This window comes from Diceros bicornis, chromosome 25, assembly GCF_020826845.1.
Source record: "Diceros bicornis minor isolate mBicDic1 chromosome 25, mDicBic1.mat.cur, whole genome shotgun sequence".
Lineage (NCBI taxonomy): Eukaryota > Metazoa > Chordata > Mammalia > Perissodactyla > Rhinocerotidae > Diceros > Diceros bicornis.
In genome coordinates, this window is record NC_080764.1 from 12,095,494 (window position 1) to 12,112,273 (window position 16,780).

The following is a 16,780-nucleotide window of genomic DNA, read 5'->3' on the forward strand; positions in this document are numbered from 1 at the left end:
GTATTTTTTCCCCTTTTATGAAAGTGGCTTCTTTATTTCAAGGACAGAAAATAAAATGATCCTTTGGGCAGCTGTTCCAGTTTTGTCCAAAATAATTTATTTACCAGCCTTACAAACAAAACACGTTGGCAAGAGAAAAATAAAAGTCCTGTAGGAGCAGGCAAGCTCTCTTTCCTTCCGGCGCCTCCCCTGGGACCCTGCCAGAGTGGGGAGTCGGCTGAGGGGTCCCCCAAGCCCAGGGTGGATCCAAGAGGAAAAGGTCTGGAAGTGGAGGACTGTCCCGAGTCCTCCTCGCGGTGGGGGCCGACCCAGCGGGCACCGAGGCACTTGCAGGCAAAGGCTGGAGGCCCCCCCCTTGGGAGGGGCCAGGGCTGTGTCCTGGGAGGACAAGGCGGCGAGGGAGGGAGGCTGAGGGCTGTCGGGGAGCAGCCGCTAGCTCAGTCAGTCTCTGAGGCAAGGCTCCTGGCCCGGGGCTGAGGGGGGTTAGGTGGGGAAGTGGGGGCCCTGCCTACAGCCTCAGGGGCCCCTCCCTCCTCGGTGGCTGCCCCCAGGTCCTCCCGTGCAGGCCCGCTCAGAGAGACTGGGCTGGGGGAGGCTGGACCTGGGGAGGCTGGACCCGGGGAGGCCGAGCTGGGGGAGGCTGGTGAACACCGCCTCTGGCGCCGGGCAGGCTGGGGGGGCATGGGGGGCAATGGGGGTGGCACTGTGGGGGCCCGGAGGCTGCTGCCCACCAGACGGCGGGGCAGAGCCCGGGGGGTCACAGGGCTGCCGGAGCCAGGTGCCAGGGGTGGGGCCGGAGGGGAGGCGCGGGTGCTGGAGACTTGAGGGGGCGGCATGGTGGGCCTGGCCGGTGCTGGGCGCTTGGCTGTGGAGGAAGGAAAGGGGCAGTTAGGCGACCACGTGGCCTGTGGCAAATCCACCAAGCTCGATGCCGCCTCAGGACCTTTGTATGTGCTGTCCCTTCTGCTGGGAACATTCTTTCCACGGCCAGCTCCTCATCACTCAGGCCTCTCTTCCTGTCCCTTCACCCCCTCAGCTGAGGTGCAGCCCTTCCCCCACCCTGCCCCAAGTACTGTCCTATTTTCCTGTTGTATCTGCTTCATAGACTTGTTGCCCTCCGAAATGATCTTGTCAGTTTTTAGTGGTACTGCTTGTCTCCTGGACCAGAACGTAAACTAAGTGAGGGCAGGGGGCTAGCATGCTGCTGGGCACGGAGTGGGTGGTCAGTACGTATTTGTTTTTGCTGAGGAAGATCCGCCCTGAGCTAACATCCATGCCAATCTTCCTCTATTTTTTATGTGGGATGCCACCATAGCATGGCTGATGAGTGGAGTAGGTCCACACCCGGGAACCAAACCCACGAACCTGGGCCGCAGAAGCGGAGCGCGCTGAACTTTAACTACTCGGCCACGGGGCTGGGCCCACATATTTGTTGAATAAAGAAATGCTGCATTTTTCCCCGAGACTTGGGTCCTGCTCACCTCCTCTCAGAAGCCCACCAGAACTACCCTACCCCAGCTCTCAGAGACCCCACTGCACAGTTCCAACCTGGTCAAGCAGCCGAGCGGCTGGGTGGGGCCGGGGTCTGGACTCCCACCCTAGCTCTGCCTCTACCCACTGGGGGATTTGGGCAAACCACTTGCCCCCTGGGGCCTCAGTTTCCTCATCAGTCAGATGGGATGAAAGCCTGCATCTCGCAGGGCTGACGAGAGGACCAGCTCAGGTGAGGCTGTGACAGTCCTTCGACTTGTGCCCCAGTGAGCAAATATCCCACTTGCCCCCCGTCCAGGAAAGGCGGCTAGAAGCCCCCTCCTGCAAGGAGGTCCCTCTGTGACCTGCCAACTCCTGCTGGTCCAGAGGCTCCTGCAGCCGCTCCATCTACTCCCGGCTCTACAAGGACACCCAGGTGGAAAACTCTAGAGCCTCCTGGGCTGGGCGGGGCCTCCCAGGTGTCCTGGTCCCCCTGGCAGACTCCTCACCTGCATCCTCGGCTGTCTCACCTGCCTGGCTTTAGGCCAACTCCACAGGTGAGGGCACCAAAGGGCGTAGAAGGAGGCCCCAGGTTTCTCCCACCACCACCTCCCTTTCACTGCCCTTGGAAGACCCCCCCCCCCGCCCTCTTCACTCTGTGGTCTCTGGGCCTCTTGAGGGACTGGACTCCACGGCCCCCAACGCTCATGATCGCTGACCTTCATCGGACATTTACTGTGTGCTGGCTACACGCCAGGCAGCACCTTTAATTCTCCAAACAGCCCCACAAATCAGGTGCAGTGACTTCCGTTACAGAGAGGAGGCGGCCGGGGCGCAGACAGGTGGAGTCCTGCCAGGGTCCCAGAGCTGCAATCTGAACCGAGTGTCAGGCAGCAAACTCGGGCCTTAGCCACCTGGATTCCTGGCCTCCCCGGCTGCCTGGAAACAGGGGACGGTCTGCCCAGCCCTCCCCCTGCCCACCCTCTGTCCCCCTTCTCCTCCCGTGGCCAACTCACTCCTCCGAGCCATGTCCTCTGCTGGGGCGGCTGCCTCCGGGGGCGTCCTACTGACCTTGGGGGAGGCTGGTCTGGGGGGCGCCTCGGACTCTGTCCTGCGAGGGAAAGAGAGGGTCAGGGTCAGGCTTGGCCATCTCCCAGAAGCCCCCTGGAATCCTGCGGAGACTCCCAGCCCACGGGCCGAGTCTGGGTCCTCCAGGACTTGTTTCCCACCACCTGCGGCTGGGCCTGGGATCTGTCCCCAGGCTGGGCCCCCCGAGAAGATGCTTCTGGCACTGGCCAGGGTTTGCATCTGCTGAGCCCCTGGCTGCTGTGTGACGCTGCAACAGCGTCCATGGTCCCCTGTGGGGCCAGGATGAGGGTAGAAAGCAGGGCCTCCCTCCGCCTTGGCTCCCAGACTCCATGTGGTCCTTATGGGATGTTCCGGCCACTAGAAGCCAGAGAGCGGGTAAGAAGCAGAAAGGGAGGCCATGGCTCGTTCCTGGCGTCCTCCAGGTCTCTGCTCAGTTGGCTCCTCCTCAGGGAGGCCTTCCCTGACCCCACGGCTAAAGCAGGTCCCTACTCGATCCCCCGACGCTGCCCTATTCTCCTTTATAGCGCACAGCACCGCCTGACATTCTACTGCGCGCTTAGCGGTGTCCTTGCTGATTCTCGCTCCCTGCCCCCTGGAATGCCAGCTCTGAGGGCAGCGTTTGTCTGTCTTGCTCATCTGAGGACATTCATGATTCGGGCCCCAGTCATCTGTGATAAACTAGACAATACCTGCTGGGTGGAGAGGCAACACAGTGCCACGCAGCCCTTCTGGACTTAAAGGACCAAGAGAAGAGTCACAGGTATTTACAAATTCCAGAATGATCAGCTGCCTTGTTCTCCAAATCCCCAGGGCCTGAAACAATGTCTGGCACACAGTAGGTGCTCAGGAAACAGCCATACAACGAACGAGGGAACACAGCGGAGGCTGAGAGGGACACCGCCTCTGAGTCTCCACCCCACCCCCTCCCAACTGGGAAACCTGGTATTTGGGATGAAAACACAATAATTACACATCCTAAAATGCTGCTGGACGCCTGAGAGATGGCGCCTCAGGCTGGGCATCTTGGGGCCAGGACAGGGCCATTCATGTCCGTCAGTCCTCACCTCTCCTTGGTAGCCACTGAGGTCGGGGTAGGGGCCGGAGCTGGAGCGGGGGTGGTGGCCGGGGCGGGCATGGCAACCGCTGGAAGCTCTTCAGAGGCCGGCTTGTTGCTGACCTTGTCCTGGGGGGCGGGGGCTGAGAACAGGCCTGACACGTTGAAGTTGATGTCTGCAGACAGAAGGGAGCCAGTCTCAACTCTCAGAGCCTCTGCCAGCCTCCCTGCCTCAGCCAGCATCAGGACCGCTGTCCCTCTCCCAACAGCATCAGGACCATGTTTCGCCTTCCTGCTCCCACGTGAGGCTCACAAGAATCCCACGAGGCAGGCAGGCTCATCCCCATTTTACAGATGAGAAACTGAGGCTTAGAGTGGAGAAGCACTTTCCCCCAGACCTCGTGGGGAGTTTGTGGGGCTGCCAGGGACTGAGGCTGAGTCGGGAGGGCACTGAGCTGGGCAGATGAGGGCACAAAGGGACACATTCACAAAGGCAGGGGCTTCACCTCCAGGGAAGAGTGTGTCTGTGTTCTGTATCAGAGCCTCGACCACGCCCACCACCTGGATGGACGACACTGAGGCTGCATCCAGCTGGGCCTGGTCCCTGCGACAGAAAGGGAGCCAAAGTGGGTCATCAATAAGCAAAGTCTTAGTGACCCAACTCTGCCTGGCCCTGTGCTGGGCACTGGGACATAAGGACCAATCAGACTGGGCCCCTGTTCTTACAAGCTCACAGATCACCAGTGGATGGCAAATGTGTCACTCACACGCCCAATTCTCCCCTTCCTTCGCCCATGACAGACACTCGTCAGTCACGGCTCCCTTTCCTCACTGTTCTTGGATCTAGGACCCCCACCAACTGATTATACTTAGCAAATGAATGCCATCCTTTTGCCATCCATGGCCAGGTGAATAATAAGACCCCTCACATATCACAGCACTTTACAGTTTATAAAACATTTCTCCATCCATTATCTCATCTAATTCCCAAAGTGAAAATCCTCGAAGTTTATTTCTCTCCAGTTTACAGACGAGGATATGGAGGTCCAGGGAGTGACTTCTGAGTCCATCTCTGGAAGGTGGAGGGGTAGGGCTGGGCTCTCAGACCCCCCAGCACCCCATCATCCAGAACACCTCTCTCCAAGGTCCTGTGGGGTCCATGATCTCTTCGGGCTGCTCCTCACAGCAGCCTTGAGAATAGGAGCTGCTCAACCCGCTCTAAGGATGGGGAAACCGAGGCCCAGGCGAAAAGCAAGCCACACATGGTTGGGGTGGGGACCACCACCTTCCCCGGACCCGCGGCCCCTCACCCTTCCTTTGCAGGGGGCCACAGCAGGTTGGGCCCCAGGACGATGGCGATGTTGCTGGGGGTCATCTTGTTCACCTCCTGCTCCTCGGCCAGCCGTGCCAGGAACTTCATCAGGTACCTGGGGAGGCAGGAGGTGGGTTGGACAAGGGGCAGGGCATTTCGGCCATGAACACTCATCAACACCCTGAGACCCGAGAATTTCAGAGCCTGGGGTTTCCGACCAGTGGCAGAGACACCACACGAGATGGTTTAAAAAATTTTAACAAATCAGCTGACCTACGAGCGCCAACTATGTGTCAGGCACTGAGCTAAGTCTCCCAGCCACCCTGGGGGCAGGGACTGTAATGCTCCGTGTTTCCAGAGGAGGGCGCTGAGGCACAGAGAGGCCAGCCGCCTGCCCAGGACCACCCAGTGGTAGAGCTGGGACTTGAAGCCTGGTGGTGTGGCTTCAAAAGTTCAAGGTATGTGTTTAGTTCAATGTCTAGTATTAAAAAATATGACTGGTACATCAAAGCTATGTTTTCAGCAATATTGCTTAGGATGAGGAGGCAGGACTCAGACCTGGGGCCCTGGAGTCCCAGCTGGGCCCTGGCTTTGCGGGGACGTCTAGGGGGTGGGCTCGGGGCTCACCTGAGGTTGTTGAGGTTCTCATGAGGCAGGCGGCTGCACACCTCTTGGAGGGCCTCCTGCCGGGCCCCCGGCTCCTTCAGGCTGGGGAGGGAGAGACCTGGTGAGCCAGCTCAGGGCCACACCTCTGCGGCCTCGTCCTCCCCAGCACCCCCCTCCCCAGTCCTCACCTGGCTGCCCTCATCCAATCATCATAGAGATCAAAGGTCATCAGGGGCTCCGGCAGCTCCCGCAGATAGGACTTGAGGGCACCTGAAGTGGCGGTGGGGGCTCAGACATAGCCCCCAAGCCCCCACCTCCACCCCCAGTACCCAGCCCTCTCCACCTGTTAGGAACCTCTAGCCCTCGTTCACACTAACATGTCCAGGTCTGATCATTTCTTTGGGCCACGGGCCCTTTTGAGAAAATGATGAAGGCTTGTGATCTTGTCTCCAGAAAAACGTACATGCATTTCAGGGGGTTCATCATGGACCCTACGTCAAGGACCCCATGTCTCCTCAGCAGATTATCAGGCCTTAAGCCAAACTATCATGGGATCATTCCAGGCAGCTGTGGGGAAGGGATGTGGGGAGAAGGCCCCCCACCCAGGGCTCCCTGGAGGAGGCACCTGCCACGGCGTGGGGGTCGGAGCAGAACTCCTGCAGGCTGCGGGGGTCTGAGGCCATCGTCTGCTTGAGGCGCTTCAGCACCGAGGCCCCGGCGGCCAGACGGAAGAGGCCCTGGGGTGCGAGAGGGAGCAAGTAGGGTCACGGAGGGTGGGCAGGGTGCCCTGACTGGGAGGCCCTGGTTCACTCATGGCCTGGGATAGGCGGCTGGCCCTCGCTGCCCCTCAGCATCCCCACTGGTCTGGTGGGCAGAGTGGACACCACAGTATCTGTGGATCCTCTCAACTCTCAAGTTCTAGAATTATGAGCAACGTGGGAAGTCTGGGAGGAGCTGGGGAAAGTCGTGGGGAGACAGGCGTCTGGTTAGGAGTGGAAGGGAGACAGGAGGCCGAGCAGGACTGTGCAGACGCCTAAGTCTGTCTTTGAGTCTGCTCCACCCCCCAGGGGTCTGTCCTCAGGGAAGGAGCTGGTGTACTAGCAACACGGAGATGCAAAGGACGGATGCGGGCAGCCGGGATTGCACCGGAGTCCTGGCTTCACTGCCACCTTCTCATGTGCCGCTGGGACGTCTCCTCCTTATAAAATGAAGCCAGTTTAATTATTGGCATAATTAAATGGAGCAAGGAATGCAGAGGGCTTGCAGCACAGTGCCTGGCCCACGGGAGCATCAGTAAGTGGGAGGTGGTGTCAGTTCAGCAGCAGGAGGCCGTGCCTTCTCCCAGGACCCGTGCTCTAACGGTGGGGTTACAGGAGCCAGTGGAGGGTGCACGTGGGAGGTCTGGGACAGAGTGAGGGCCCCGAAGCTCCTTCCCCACCTGCCCCAGTACGTCCCACCTCTTCCTTCATGCCCTCAGAAAGCAGCATCGTGACGCAGGCCTCGATGGGCAGGGCGATGTCCCGGCCCAGCTCTTGCAGGTGGGTTCCCAGAGACACCCCATACACCCTGGAGGAGGGGGCGGCCGTCATCGAGGGGGAGGGGTCTGCAGGGATGAGACAGATCAGCGGCCCAGGGTCCTCCCACCCCTGGGCAGCCAGGTCAGGGTAGACAGGGGCACCCCCAGACGTCCTCAAGGGGCTACTGCTTTGGCCAACTTTGGTACCACTTCCCACCCGACCATCAATGCCACACATCTTGATATCATCCAACATCTCTCTCGAATCTACCCACCTCCGCTGCCTCCACCCCAGTCCAGGCCACCGTCCCCTCCCTTCTGCCTCCTAACAGGTCTCCTGGCTCCAGTCCTGCCCCCTTCGTTCCATCCTCCATGCAGCAGCCAGAGCAATCTCTCTGTTACACATCTAACGGAGCCCTCCCTCGCTCAGAACTCGTCCATGGCTCCCTATCGCCCCTCAGGATGGAGTGCAAGATTCTTAACATGCCCTGAGCGGGGCAGGGGGCGGGGGTACGGGGTCGGGGCCCACCTGCGTCCCTACCTGTTTGGCTGTGGTTCTCCCTCAGCTCCGCCAGGGCCGTGTCCAGCGAGCTCAGAGACTTGCGATGGTAATCGGCCTGAATCTCCATGAGCTGTGGGGACAACGGGCACCCCCGGGGAAGTGGGTGAATCTGAGCATCCCCCAGGGTCCACAAGAGCAGATCCCTCCCCTCCACCATCTCGCAGGGGGTCTCAGTGGCCCCCAACTCTGGCGTCCACCCCTGAGCTCTGGTGGCTGGAGCCTGGTCTTGGACTCACGTGGATGAAGTAGTTGGCATATGTGTCCTCCTTGGTGGCAAAGTGGTACAGGTCAGCCAAGTACTCGTCCTTGGGGACAGAGAGGGGACAGCTTACACCAGTGAGGCGGGGGCCCAGTGGGGAAGCTTGGAGGGTCCCAGCCAGCTCTCCCCTCTCTGCCAAGGTTTGTTCTTGGGGCCAGCCCACAGGAACCCCTTCAAATTCTTGAGGGTCTTTTACAGCTTCTAGTTGTGACTTCTGTGTCCCCATATCCTTAGCACAGTGCCTTGTGTTACTCATCATTCATTCATTCATTCACCTGTCATTCATTCGTTCACTCACGCAGCAAACACACTGAGATTCTGGGGAACAGACCAAGTCTCTGCCTCCCAGGTGTTATGCGTATGGTGTAGAAGAGGCGACAAGGCAATGGCTAAGTACACAGTCCATGGAGCCTGACTATCTGGATTCAAACCCCGGCTCTGCTGCTTTCCAGCTGTGTGGCCTTGGGCAAGTCACGTCACCTCTCTGAGTTGTGGTTTCCTCATCTGAGAAATGGGGAGAGTACCCACCCCTGCCACCCCAACACATTCGGGGAACCTCAAGCGCCCCCTCACCTTGCACTGCTCCACCCTCCTCTTCAGCTCCTCCTCCTCCTCCTTCAGCGTCTCCACCTTGTTGGCTGCGGTGGTGTGGCTGTAATTGCCTGGGTTGCCGGCCAGGCCCTGACTGCTGCCTGAGTTCTTGGCTGCTTGACTGAGCCTGGGGATGATCCCAAGGTGGGGTGGTCACTGTCCCCACTGCATGCCCAGAGCCAAGTGTCCCCTCCATATGCCTGACCACATGGGATTCCAGGATTTTAGACGCAAATCCTGGCTCCACTGGCCCTGGGCCTCTGCCCGGCCTGGGTCATGAGAGCTCTAGGGCACCCCCTGGTGGTGGGCTTGGTGATCACAGCCACCCAGCTCCAGAATGGAAGGTGAGGGCCCTCCTGCCTCCAGGGATCTTGGAGGATTGTTTATGGCTATCCTGGGCTTTGGGGTCACCCCCAGTTGGCACAAGCACGTGCACACACACGTGCACAGGGGCACACTCACATGCACCCTCACCACGTGTTCCTAAGGACCAGACGTGTGCATAAGTACACACATTACCCAGCGGGCCCTGCAGTGTCCTCCTAGTGTGGGAAGGGCCTGGAAGCTCTGTGGCCACCTCCGTAGGCTGACCTAGGCATGGACCCCACCCAGAGGCTGTGGCTCTCACCTGCTCTTGAGGGTGTTCCAGTCAGACACCAGCTTCTGTAGGCTTTTCTTACGCTTAAGGATGGTTGGCAGCTCCTCCTGGGGGCAGGCATGAGGAGCGGTTCAGTGGGCTGGGGGAGGCGGGAGCCAGAGGCTGGGGAAGCTGGGGGCAGGGCCAGGGTCACCTCACTCAGCCTGCTGAGCGGCTGCAGGACATCCCTCTCCAGGGTCATCTCAAACTCCGCCAGGATGCGGGCCAGCTGGTTCTGAATAGCACAGCTCATCTCCAAGGCCTTCCTGTGGACACAGCACGCAGTGGGCCCGGGCTCCCACAGCCCCTCACCACCATCTGGAAAGAGGAAGGGCCTCCTCTCTTCCCCATCACCTCCTGCCCTTCCATTTCTCCTTCACCTTCACTGAGCCCAACCCCTCCCAGGCCTGGCCGCCCTCCCTGACCTGGACACTGTCCCCAGCCCAGACACTCTCCCCAGCCTGGTCATCCTTCCACCGTGGAGGCCCTCCCCGACCTGAACCCCCTCCCAGCCCAGATCCCTCCTTGGCATCTCCAGGTGAGGGCAGAGCCCATGTCTGTGCTCACCCCATGCTGGAATCGGGGTCCAGCTCCTTGAAGCTCTCGGCCATTGTAGCAGACAGAGCCATGAGAGGAAGCTTCTTCTACAAGGAGGGGTGGGGCCGGCCAGGAGGTGAGTGTATGCGCTTGCCTGCTGGGCATCCAACACCCCCCCCCCCAGCACACGGCAAGTCCCTGGGGGCAGAGCCCCACTGAGGCACTGGGTGGGATAGGGGAGGAGGGGACCTGGGAGGGCCACAGTCACAGGTGAGAGTGGAAGCAGGATGATGACAAGGCATGGTGAGGGTGACATCTCCCTGTGACCACGTAGAGTCCCCACCCATCTGGGATCCCCTATCCCCTCTCAGAAGCCACTTGATTAGGCAGAAAGGAATGACCATTACAGACTGGAAAACTAAGAAGAGAGGGCGTGGGGCCAGCCCTGTGGCTTAGCAATTAAGTGTGCGCGCTCTGCTACTGGCGGCCCGGGTTCAGATCCCGGGCGCGCACCGAAGCACCACTTCTCTGGCCATGCTGAGGCCACGTCCCACATACAGCAACTAGAAGGATGTGCAGCTATGACATACAACTATCTACTGGGCCTTTGGGGGAAAAAAAAATAAAGATTTAAAAAAAAAAAAAGAAGAGAGGGCATGGAGCTTGCCCCAGGTCAGACAGCTGGAGAGAGAATGGAGGAGCTAGTGGGCTCTTTCCCCTTGCCCCAGGGCAGATGTGGCTAACCCGGCCACTGCTGAGCTCAAACCCCCCCCAAGGGTCCCCGCTGCTCCTCGTTCCCCCCAGTGCTCTGGCCACATTGAACTGTGACTGCTTCCACAGCAAGCCCTACACATTCCCACCCACAGTTATGGAGAGCACCAGCTGTGGTCAGAGAGACCAGGGTTCAAACCTCAGTTCTGCCACTTACTAGCTGTGTGACCTTGAGCAAGTCACTTTACCTCTCTGAGCCTCCATTTCCTCATCTGTACACAGTACTAATAAACACAGCCTCCTCTGAGGGTTGCTGTCAGCATTAAGTCAGGTGATGCATTGACACATCTTAGTAACAGACTAGCAGTAATCGGTCCATAAATGCTGGCTGTTGGTTAATACCTGTGAGCAGCACTCAAAATCTGGCTCAAATGCCACTTCCTTCAGGAAGCCTTCACAGACTGCCTCAGTTGAGGGCCTGCTCTGCTCTGGGTGCTCATTGGACAGAAAAGTTCAGGCACTGTCAGAGGCCTGGTGTTGGCTCAAGGGATTGGCGCAAAGGGAGGAGGCGTCAAGAGGGGATGGGGGAGAGATAGGGCCTCGTGAACAGGGTACCCAGGGGCCTTAGAGCAGTCTCCACCCTCTTGGTGCCAGAGGCTCAGACCCACAGGGAGACCCCAGCCCCGACCTTGCTCTGCCATTGGACAGAGGCGTCCTGCCCAGGACCCTCCTCCCCGGGACCCCCACTCACCACTCGCTTGTCCATGTCCGCCCCGCTCTGGCCCTGCAGACAGGCCTGCAGCCGTTTCTGGACATTGTGGGCTGCTCGCTTGGCCGGCTCCAGCCGCTGCTCCACCTGGGAGGGGGGCCCGGGGGGGGTTACTGTTCCCCACCCTCCCGGCCCTGTTCTCCCCCAGAGCAGGAACCACCCTTCTCTTCCCTCCTCCTGGGGACCCCATGTCCAACAGCTTGGGGAATGACTCAACCGGGGCCCCCAACAGGCGTCCCCGCCCGGCCCTCCGCTGACAGCCTGCACGGGCCTGCCCTGCCACCCGCCACGGGCCCAGGCATGTACCTGCTGCAGGTCCTCACCCAGGAACTCGGCAGTCTCCGGGGTGCTGTGGGGGGAGACAGCATCTGCTGAGCCGGCCCAGGTTAGGAAACCCCCTGCCCCCCCAACAGGGCACCTGGACCCCTGTTGCTTCCAGTGCCCCTCCCAGTTAGGGCCCGCCCTGGGTGGCCTGCCTGCCTCATCCCAGTCGGAGCACATTCCGTGGGGGCGGGAATAGGATTCATGGCTTTTTCCTCCTCCACCCAGGGCTGTGTCCTGAGAGAGGGCGGACGAAACCAAAGGAGGGGCTGGGGGAGCCACCCCAGAGCCCAGCCTCTCTCTTCTGCTGACCCTGGGGAGAGGAGGCCTAGGCTGGCCCCAAGAACGGGAAGTGTGCGAGCTCAGACTCCTGGGCTGTCAGTCACACAGGACTCTGGACTGGGGGTGGGCAGGCCCTGGGATCCTTCCCCGGGGACACATGGGGACGCTGAGGCCCAGAGCAAGGTGGCCTGACTGCCCAGGCTCACACAGGCATCTGTGCCAGCATGAACCGAGAACCAGGTCTCTGGACACCCAGTCCCCACCCCTGGGCCCAGAGAATGGGAAACTCCCAGCGCAGGGGGAAGAGGAGAGAAGACAGGCCCTCGGAGCACCCCAAACTTCCGGCCTCCACCCCACCAGCTTAGGGGCTGGGGGTGGGAGCCGGGAGACCTGGGGATGTTTCCACCTGAGGATGGGAAAAGCAGAAGCAAGACAGAGAAGCAGGCAGCGGCTAGGGCGGGAGGGAGAGGCACACAGCAGGGCAGGGGCAGGCCCCTCCTCCCCCAGGCCGTGACCCTGTTTCCTCCCCTCCCCCACAGTCTGGGGCCCTGATCACACCTCCCCCCTCCACAGGCAACCAGAGATGGTTGACTGTCCCCATTGTACAGAGGGGACAAGTGAGGCCAGGGAGGATTGTCCACTCGGAGGCTCATGGAGGCAGAGAAGACCCAGCATCCTTGACCCTCCCGGCACCCTCTCCACTCAGGGGTGAGGGTGTCCCTTCTCCCAAAGCCAGCGCCTGCCCCTCTTGGGAGGTGGGGGTGGCATTCAGAGGGCAAGGAGAGAGGGTAGGACTCTGGCGGTCAGAGGGCGGCTGTCCGGCTGTCCCCAGCCTCCCCGACACTTCTACCTCCCCCAGGGTCCGGCGGGGTGAGAGCGGGGCTGGAAAGGAGGCGGCTGACACTCACCGTCCCAAGCTGCCCGTCTGGGCCAGCTGCCGCATGCGGTGCAGCTGCCTCTTCATCATCTTGGGGCCGGGCTGGGCTTGCGGGGTCACGGTGGGGGTCGAGGGCCCGGCAGCCCCCGGCCCAGCCTGCCTGCCCGCAGCGCCTCTCTCGCCCCGGATGGGTGGGCGGCGCTCGCCGCTTCCTGGGCCAGCCGCGCTCTCGCGCCGCTCTCCTCCCCCGCTCGGGCTCCGCCCCCGGCCCCCAGGTCACTCCTCTCTCCAAGTTTGTTTCCTCGCTCTCCCCTGTCTTCCGGGCCCCCACGGCCCCCGGCCGGTCCCGAGAGCGTCGGTCGGGCCGGCCGCCTGGCCGGCCGCAGGTTGTGTGCGCGGCCTCTCCTCCCGGCTCCGCCCCGCCCCGCCCGGCCCCGGTGGCGGGAAGCAGGTAAGCCGGCTGCTGCCACCGCGCGCCAAGGCCTCCCGGGTTCCTGCCCCACCCGCCGGCCTGCAAGGCCCGGGTATAAATCACCTTTGCACCCTTCTTAAAGGGGAAAGAGAGTTCCATGCTTAGGAGGCAGAGCCCAAGGACAGGCCTCTCTGACCCCTATGGCCCATCTGGGCCTGCCAAAGGATGCTGCCCCGACCCCCTCCCCAAAGGACCTCCTGGCTGCCTTGAGCTAAAGGTCACCCCTGCGCCCCTGCTGGGCCATTGGCTGAGGGCTTTGGCTTCCTGGGGCCACCCCACTGCTGTGTGCCCTTGGACAAGTCCCTGGAACTCTGGACTCGCTATCTAATGGCCTGATGGGCCAGCTGTCCTGGCCCTGCCCATCCGGAAAAGCAGACAGGATACCCCTGCCTGCTCCTCCAGCACCCATGCTCCTGCTCCCATCACCCCTTTAAGGGGGTACCCACCACCCTCCAGCCACAGCGAACCCTCCCAGGGCTGTTCCGACACCCTGCTCTCTCCCAGCCCCAACACCGACAGTTTCCTCCATCTGTAAAGCCCCTTCTCCTGGCAAACTTCCTCAGGCCCTGCCCTTCCTTCTTGTAAGGCAGTGATGTGGCTACTGCACTGACCCCCAAACTCAGCAGTTCTTGCTTTGGCCCTCCACCCAAAACAGAGTTGAGCAGACAGTAGGTGCTCCATAATTGCCAGTCAATACAAGATGAGAGCCTTTGGGAAGCAGTAGGCTCACCTTACCCTGAACCCCTGGACCCCTGAGGCATCAGGAGCACTCGGGGCGGGATGGGGGGGCATGGGGGAGAGTCCTGCCACACCCACTGCACTTGGCTTTGTTGGAGTTTCAGTTGCTTGGGGATTACTTGAACACCTACTGTGTGTGGATTGGCAGACTGGGCACTTCTTGAGGGCAGGACCTTGGCCTCAGACATCTCAGTGTTCCAGTGCCCAGCACGGGGCCTGGAACACAGTAGGCACTCGCTGGGTGCTGACTGCCCCTTCACTCCGCAAAGGGAGAGCCAGGCAGGCCCTGGAGGGTGGGGAGGGGCGAAGGGGACCCCCAGCTGCTGCTGCTTTAGCCAGAGCCTCTCAGCTGGGAGCCCACCTGGGTGTGGAATCCTGGCCGGAAGTTGGGAGGCTCCTGGCTCTGAGGCTGAGGTGGGGACGAGGAAATTCCAGGCACTGTTCCCTCCCACCTCCCTTATCCCACTGGAAGGCCCCTGGAGGGTATTCTAGAAAGGGGGCAGGGCTTAAGGAATGCCTCCATGGAGGGAGACACCAGAGTCCAGTGTAGACCTGGCTTCTTAAAATGCGGGGCTGGAGTGTGCAATGTCTGGGTTCTAGTCTTGGCCTCTCCACCTTCCTCAATGGCCAGATCCCAGAATTTCAGTCACCCAGTGGTGACTCAGTTTCCCCTGTCTGTGCAATGGGCACAACCTACTGTGTGCAGAACTAGGAAACTGAAGACTCCCAAGCCAGCAGCTTGACACCAGGTGTCATGGTCCTGCCATCTAGGAACTTTTCAGGCTACATGGTGTCTCCACCCTGTTCCAGCCCCGCCTCCAGCCCGGACCACACTGGGCCTGGGCTTGTCCACTTCCCCAGCTGTTCTGAAGGTCCCTGAGGGCAAAGCCTGGCTTCTACCTCTGTCCCTCCTGGGCTTGCCCAGGCCTGAGCCCCAGCTGCCTGGGGAGGGGTCAGTCCACGTGGGCTGTAGCAGCAGCTGCTGTGGAAACAGCCCGAGCCACATAATCAGGCCCCAGAGCCCTGGGCCTCCACCCGGGCTGCGGGCTCCCCTCGTGAGACCCAGGAGCCTCTGCAGGAAGAGCACTGGGCTCTTCGGCCTGGATGGCACAGCTGGCCTCTTGGCCGGGGGAGGGGTATATTGTAGGGTATATTTAAGCTCAAGCACACTGGATGTTGGATCATAAAAGGTTGGAAGCCCCAAAGGTTGGGTCCTAGGCTGTTCCTTCGTAGGATGTTGTAATCAGAGACTTTTGGACTCAGAATGTGAGATCATAGTTTTAGAACTACAGATGCAGAAGGGGGACGTCGGAGGTCACTAGCCAACCCCTTCTCCAATTGCAAGACCTTTCCATACTGCATTGCGAGGGCCCGTGGACTAGGCTGGGTCTCCTCCTGCAGAGGGCCCGGTCCTGCCTGGCCCATGCTGAATCCTCGGGGCCTAGCAATGTGCCACCGTCACGGGAGCTCAGTAAACACAGCGGACTTGAACTCCAAGTGAAGACACTGTATCAATGGCCACTTATTTCCAACCCAAAAGACAGCAAGAACAGAGCTTAAGGGCGTGGATGGAGTGCTAGCTGGGCATAGCCTCTCACTAGCTCGGTGACCTTCGGTGAGGTGGGTCACCTCCCTGAGCCTCAGTGTCCTCCTCAGTAAAATGGAACAATAATAATAGCTTCTACCTGATAGGTTGTTGTGAGGATTCAATGAATTAATATGTAAAATGCTTAGAACAGTGCTGGCCCTGTTTCTTATTATTCAGCCTGCAAAGTCAGGAATGGAAAGACCCTTTACTCCCATTCCTGCCTCAGTTGCCCTCTGAATGTGTCCTGCTGCCAGGGGACAGTGGTACATACTGTCACATACTTAAACACATCCTCTGGTGAGGCTGGTTCCATTGTCCCCACTTTACAAGCGAGCAGAGCTCCCGGCCCAAGGTCCCTAGTTGGTTAAGGGGTAGAGGCCAAGTTAGAGAGTTAGAAAGCAGATCTGACAGGCTCCAAAGCCCCCGTGCTCTCTTGCTGAGCCAGATGGCGCAGCCTGGAGACTCCAGAAATGCTGGTCCTGCCCCCGCCTTAATCTCTGTGGCTGCTTCGAGGGGCCAAGACCTCAGTTCAGATTGTCTGTGAAAACCTGTGACGGTCCAGGCAATGTCTGCTGGTCAAGCTCGAGCAGGATGTGGGCAGGGAGGCCAGTGGCCGGGCGCTGAGGTGGTGGGAGCAGGGGTCAGCTGTGGGGCCGCAAACTGAGCAAAAACATCCCACTTTAGACACTTGGACAAATTGCTTATGGCCATATTTGTGCTGCCCTCCTGGTGGCGGTTTCTGCCCAGAGCAGCTGGGCATGTGGTGTGATTTCTGGGGCTCTGAAAACATCCTTGTCTCCTCCTTAAGCCAAAAGGACTTCCCAGGAACCCCTGGGGCGGGGCTGAGGCACAAGGACTCCTCCACAATCCTGATGGCTCTGAAGAGGGTGCACCCTTGACCCTGGCCCCAGAGGGCAGGAGCTGATAGGGGGCTAGGGAGAAGGGCTCGGGGGGCAGGGGGCAGTGTGCCGCCATAGTGGACAGCGCACAGGCCTGCTGGTAAGACTTGGGCCCTGATGCATGCCCTCAGGCACTTGATGAGCTCTCAGCCTCGGTTTCCCCTCTTCACAGGGCAGTTATGGGGATGAAGAGACAGGTTGCATGCAGCAGGTCTAGCACAGTCCCAGGCCCAGGGCTGGCTCCTGTGCGTTGGCCAGGAGGCCTGCAGAGACTGGGAGCAGGGGCATCGAGAACACAGCAGAGAGGCTCCCCAGGCGAGCAGTGGCCTCTTCCTTTCTTGGCTGCTGTGAACAAACAAGCATAGTGTGCTGTAGTTGCTAAAAAAAAAAAAAAAAAAAAAAAAGAGCTGCTGCCTCCAGCTGCACAAATAGAAGTGGAAGTGTGGCTTCAAGGGCTGGGAAGTCCCACTGCTCCTGGGGTGGGACTTCC

At 60.2% G+C, this 16,780-nt stretch overlaps 1 protein-coding gene across 1 annotated transcript; it reads right to left on the reverse strand.

Annotated features, from left to right (window-relative positions):
* Positions 1-74: 74 nt before the first annotated feature.
* SH3BP1 (SH3 domain binding protein 1) lies at positions 75-12,961 on the reverse strand. The gene is made up of 18 exons (XM_058568403.1): positions 12,625-12,961; positions 11,420-11,462; positions 11,096-11,200; positions 9,664-9,740; positions 9,251-9,362; positions 9,088-9,164; positions 8,442-8,586; positions 7,846-7,914; positions 7,589-7,679; positions 6,989-7,134; positions 6,157-6,268; positions 5,720-5,801; positions 5,553-5,633; positions 4,924-5,040; positions 4,120-4,217; positions 3,624-3,789; positions 2,487-2,581; positions 75-865 (listed from the first exon to the last, which is right to left on the reverse strand). Exons 1-18 carry the CDS (start codon positions 12,681-12,683, stop codon positions 438-440), a joined length of 2,103 nt encoding a protein of 700 aa, XP_058424386.1. The 5' UTR covers positions 12,684-12,961; the 3' UTR covers positions 75-437.
* Between the last annotated feature and the right edge of the window lie 3,819 nt (positions 12,962-16,780).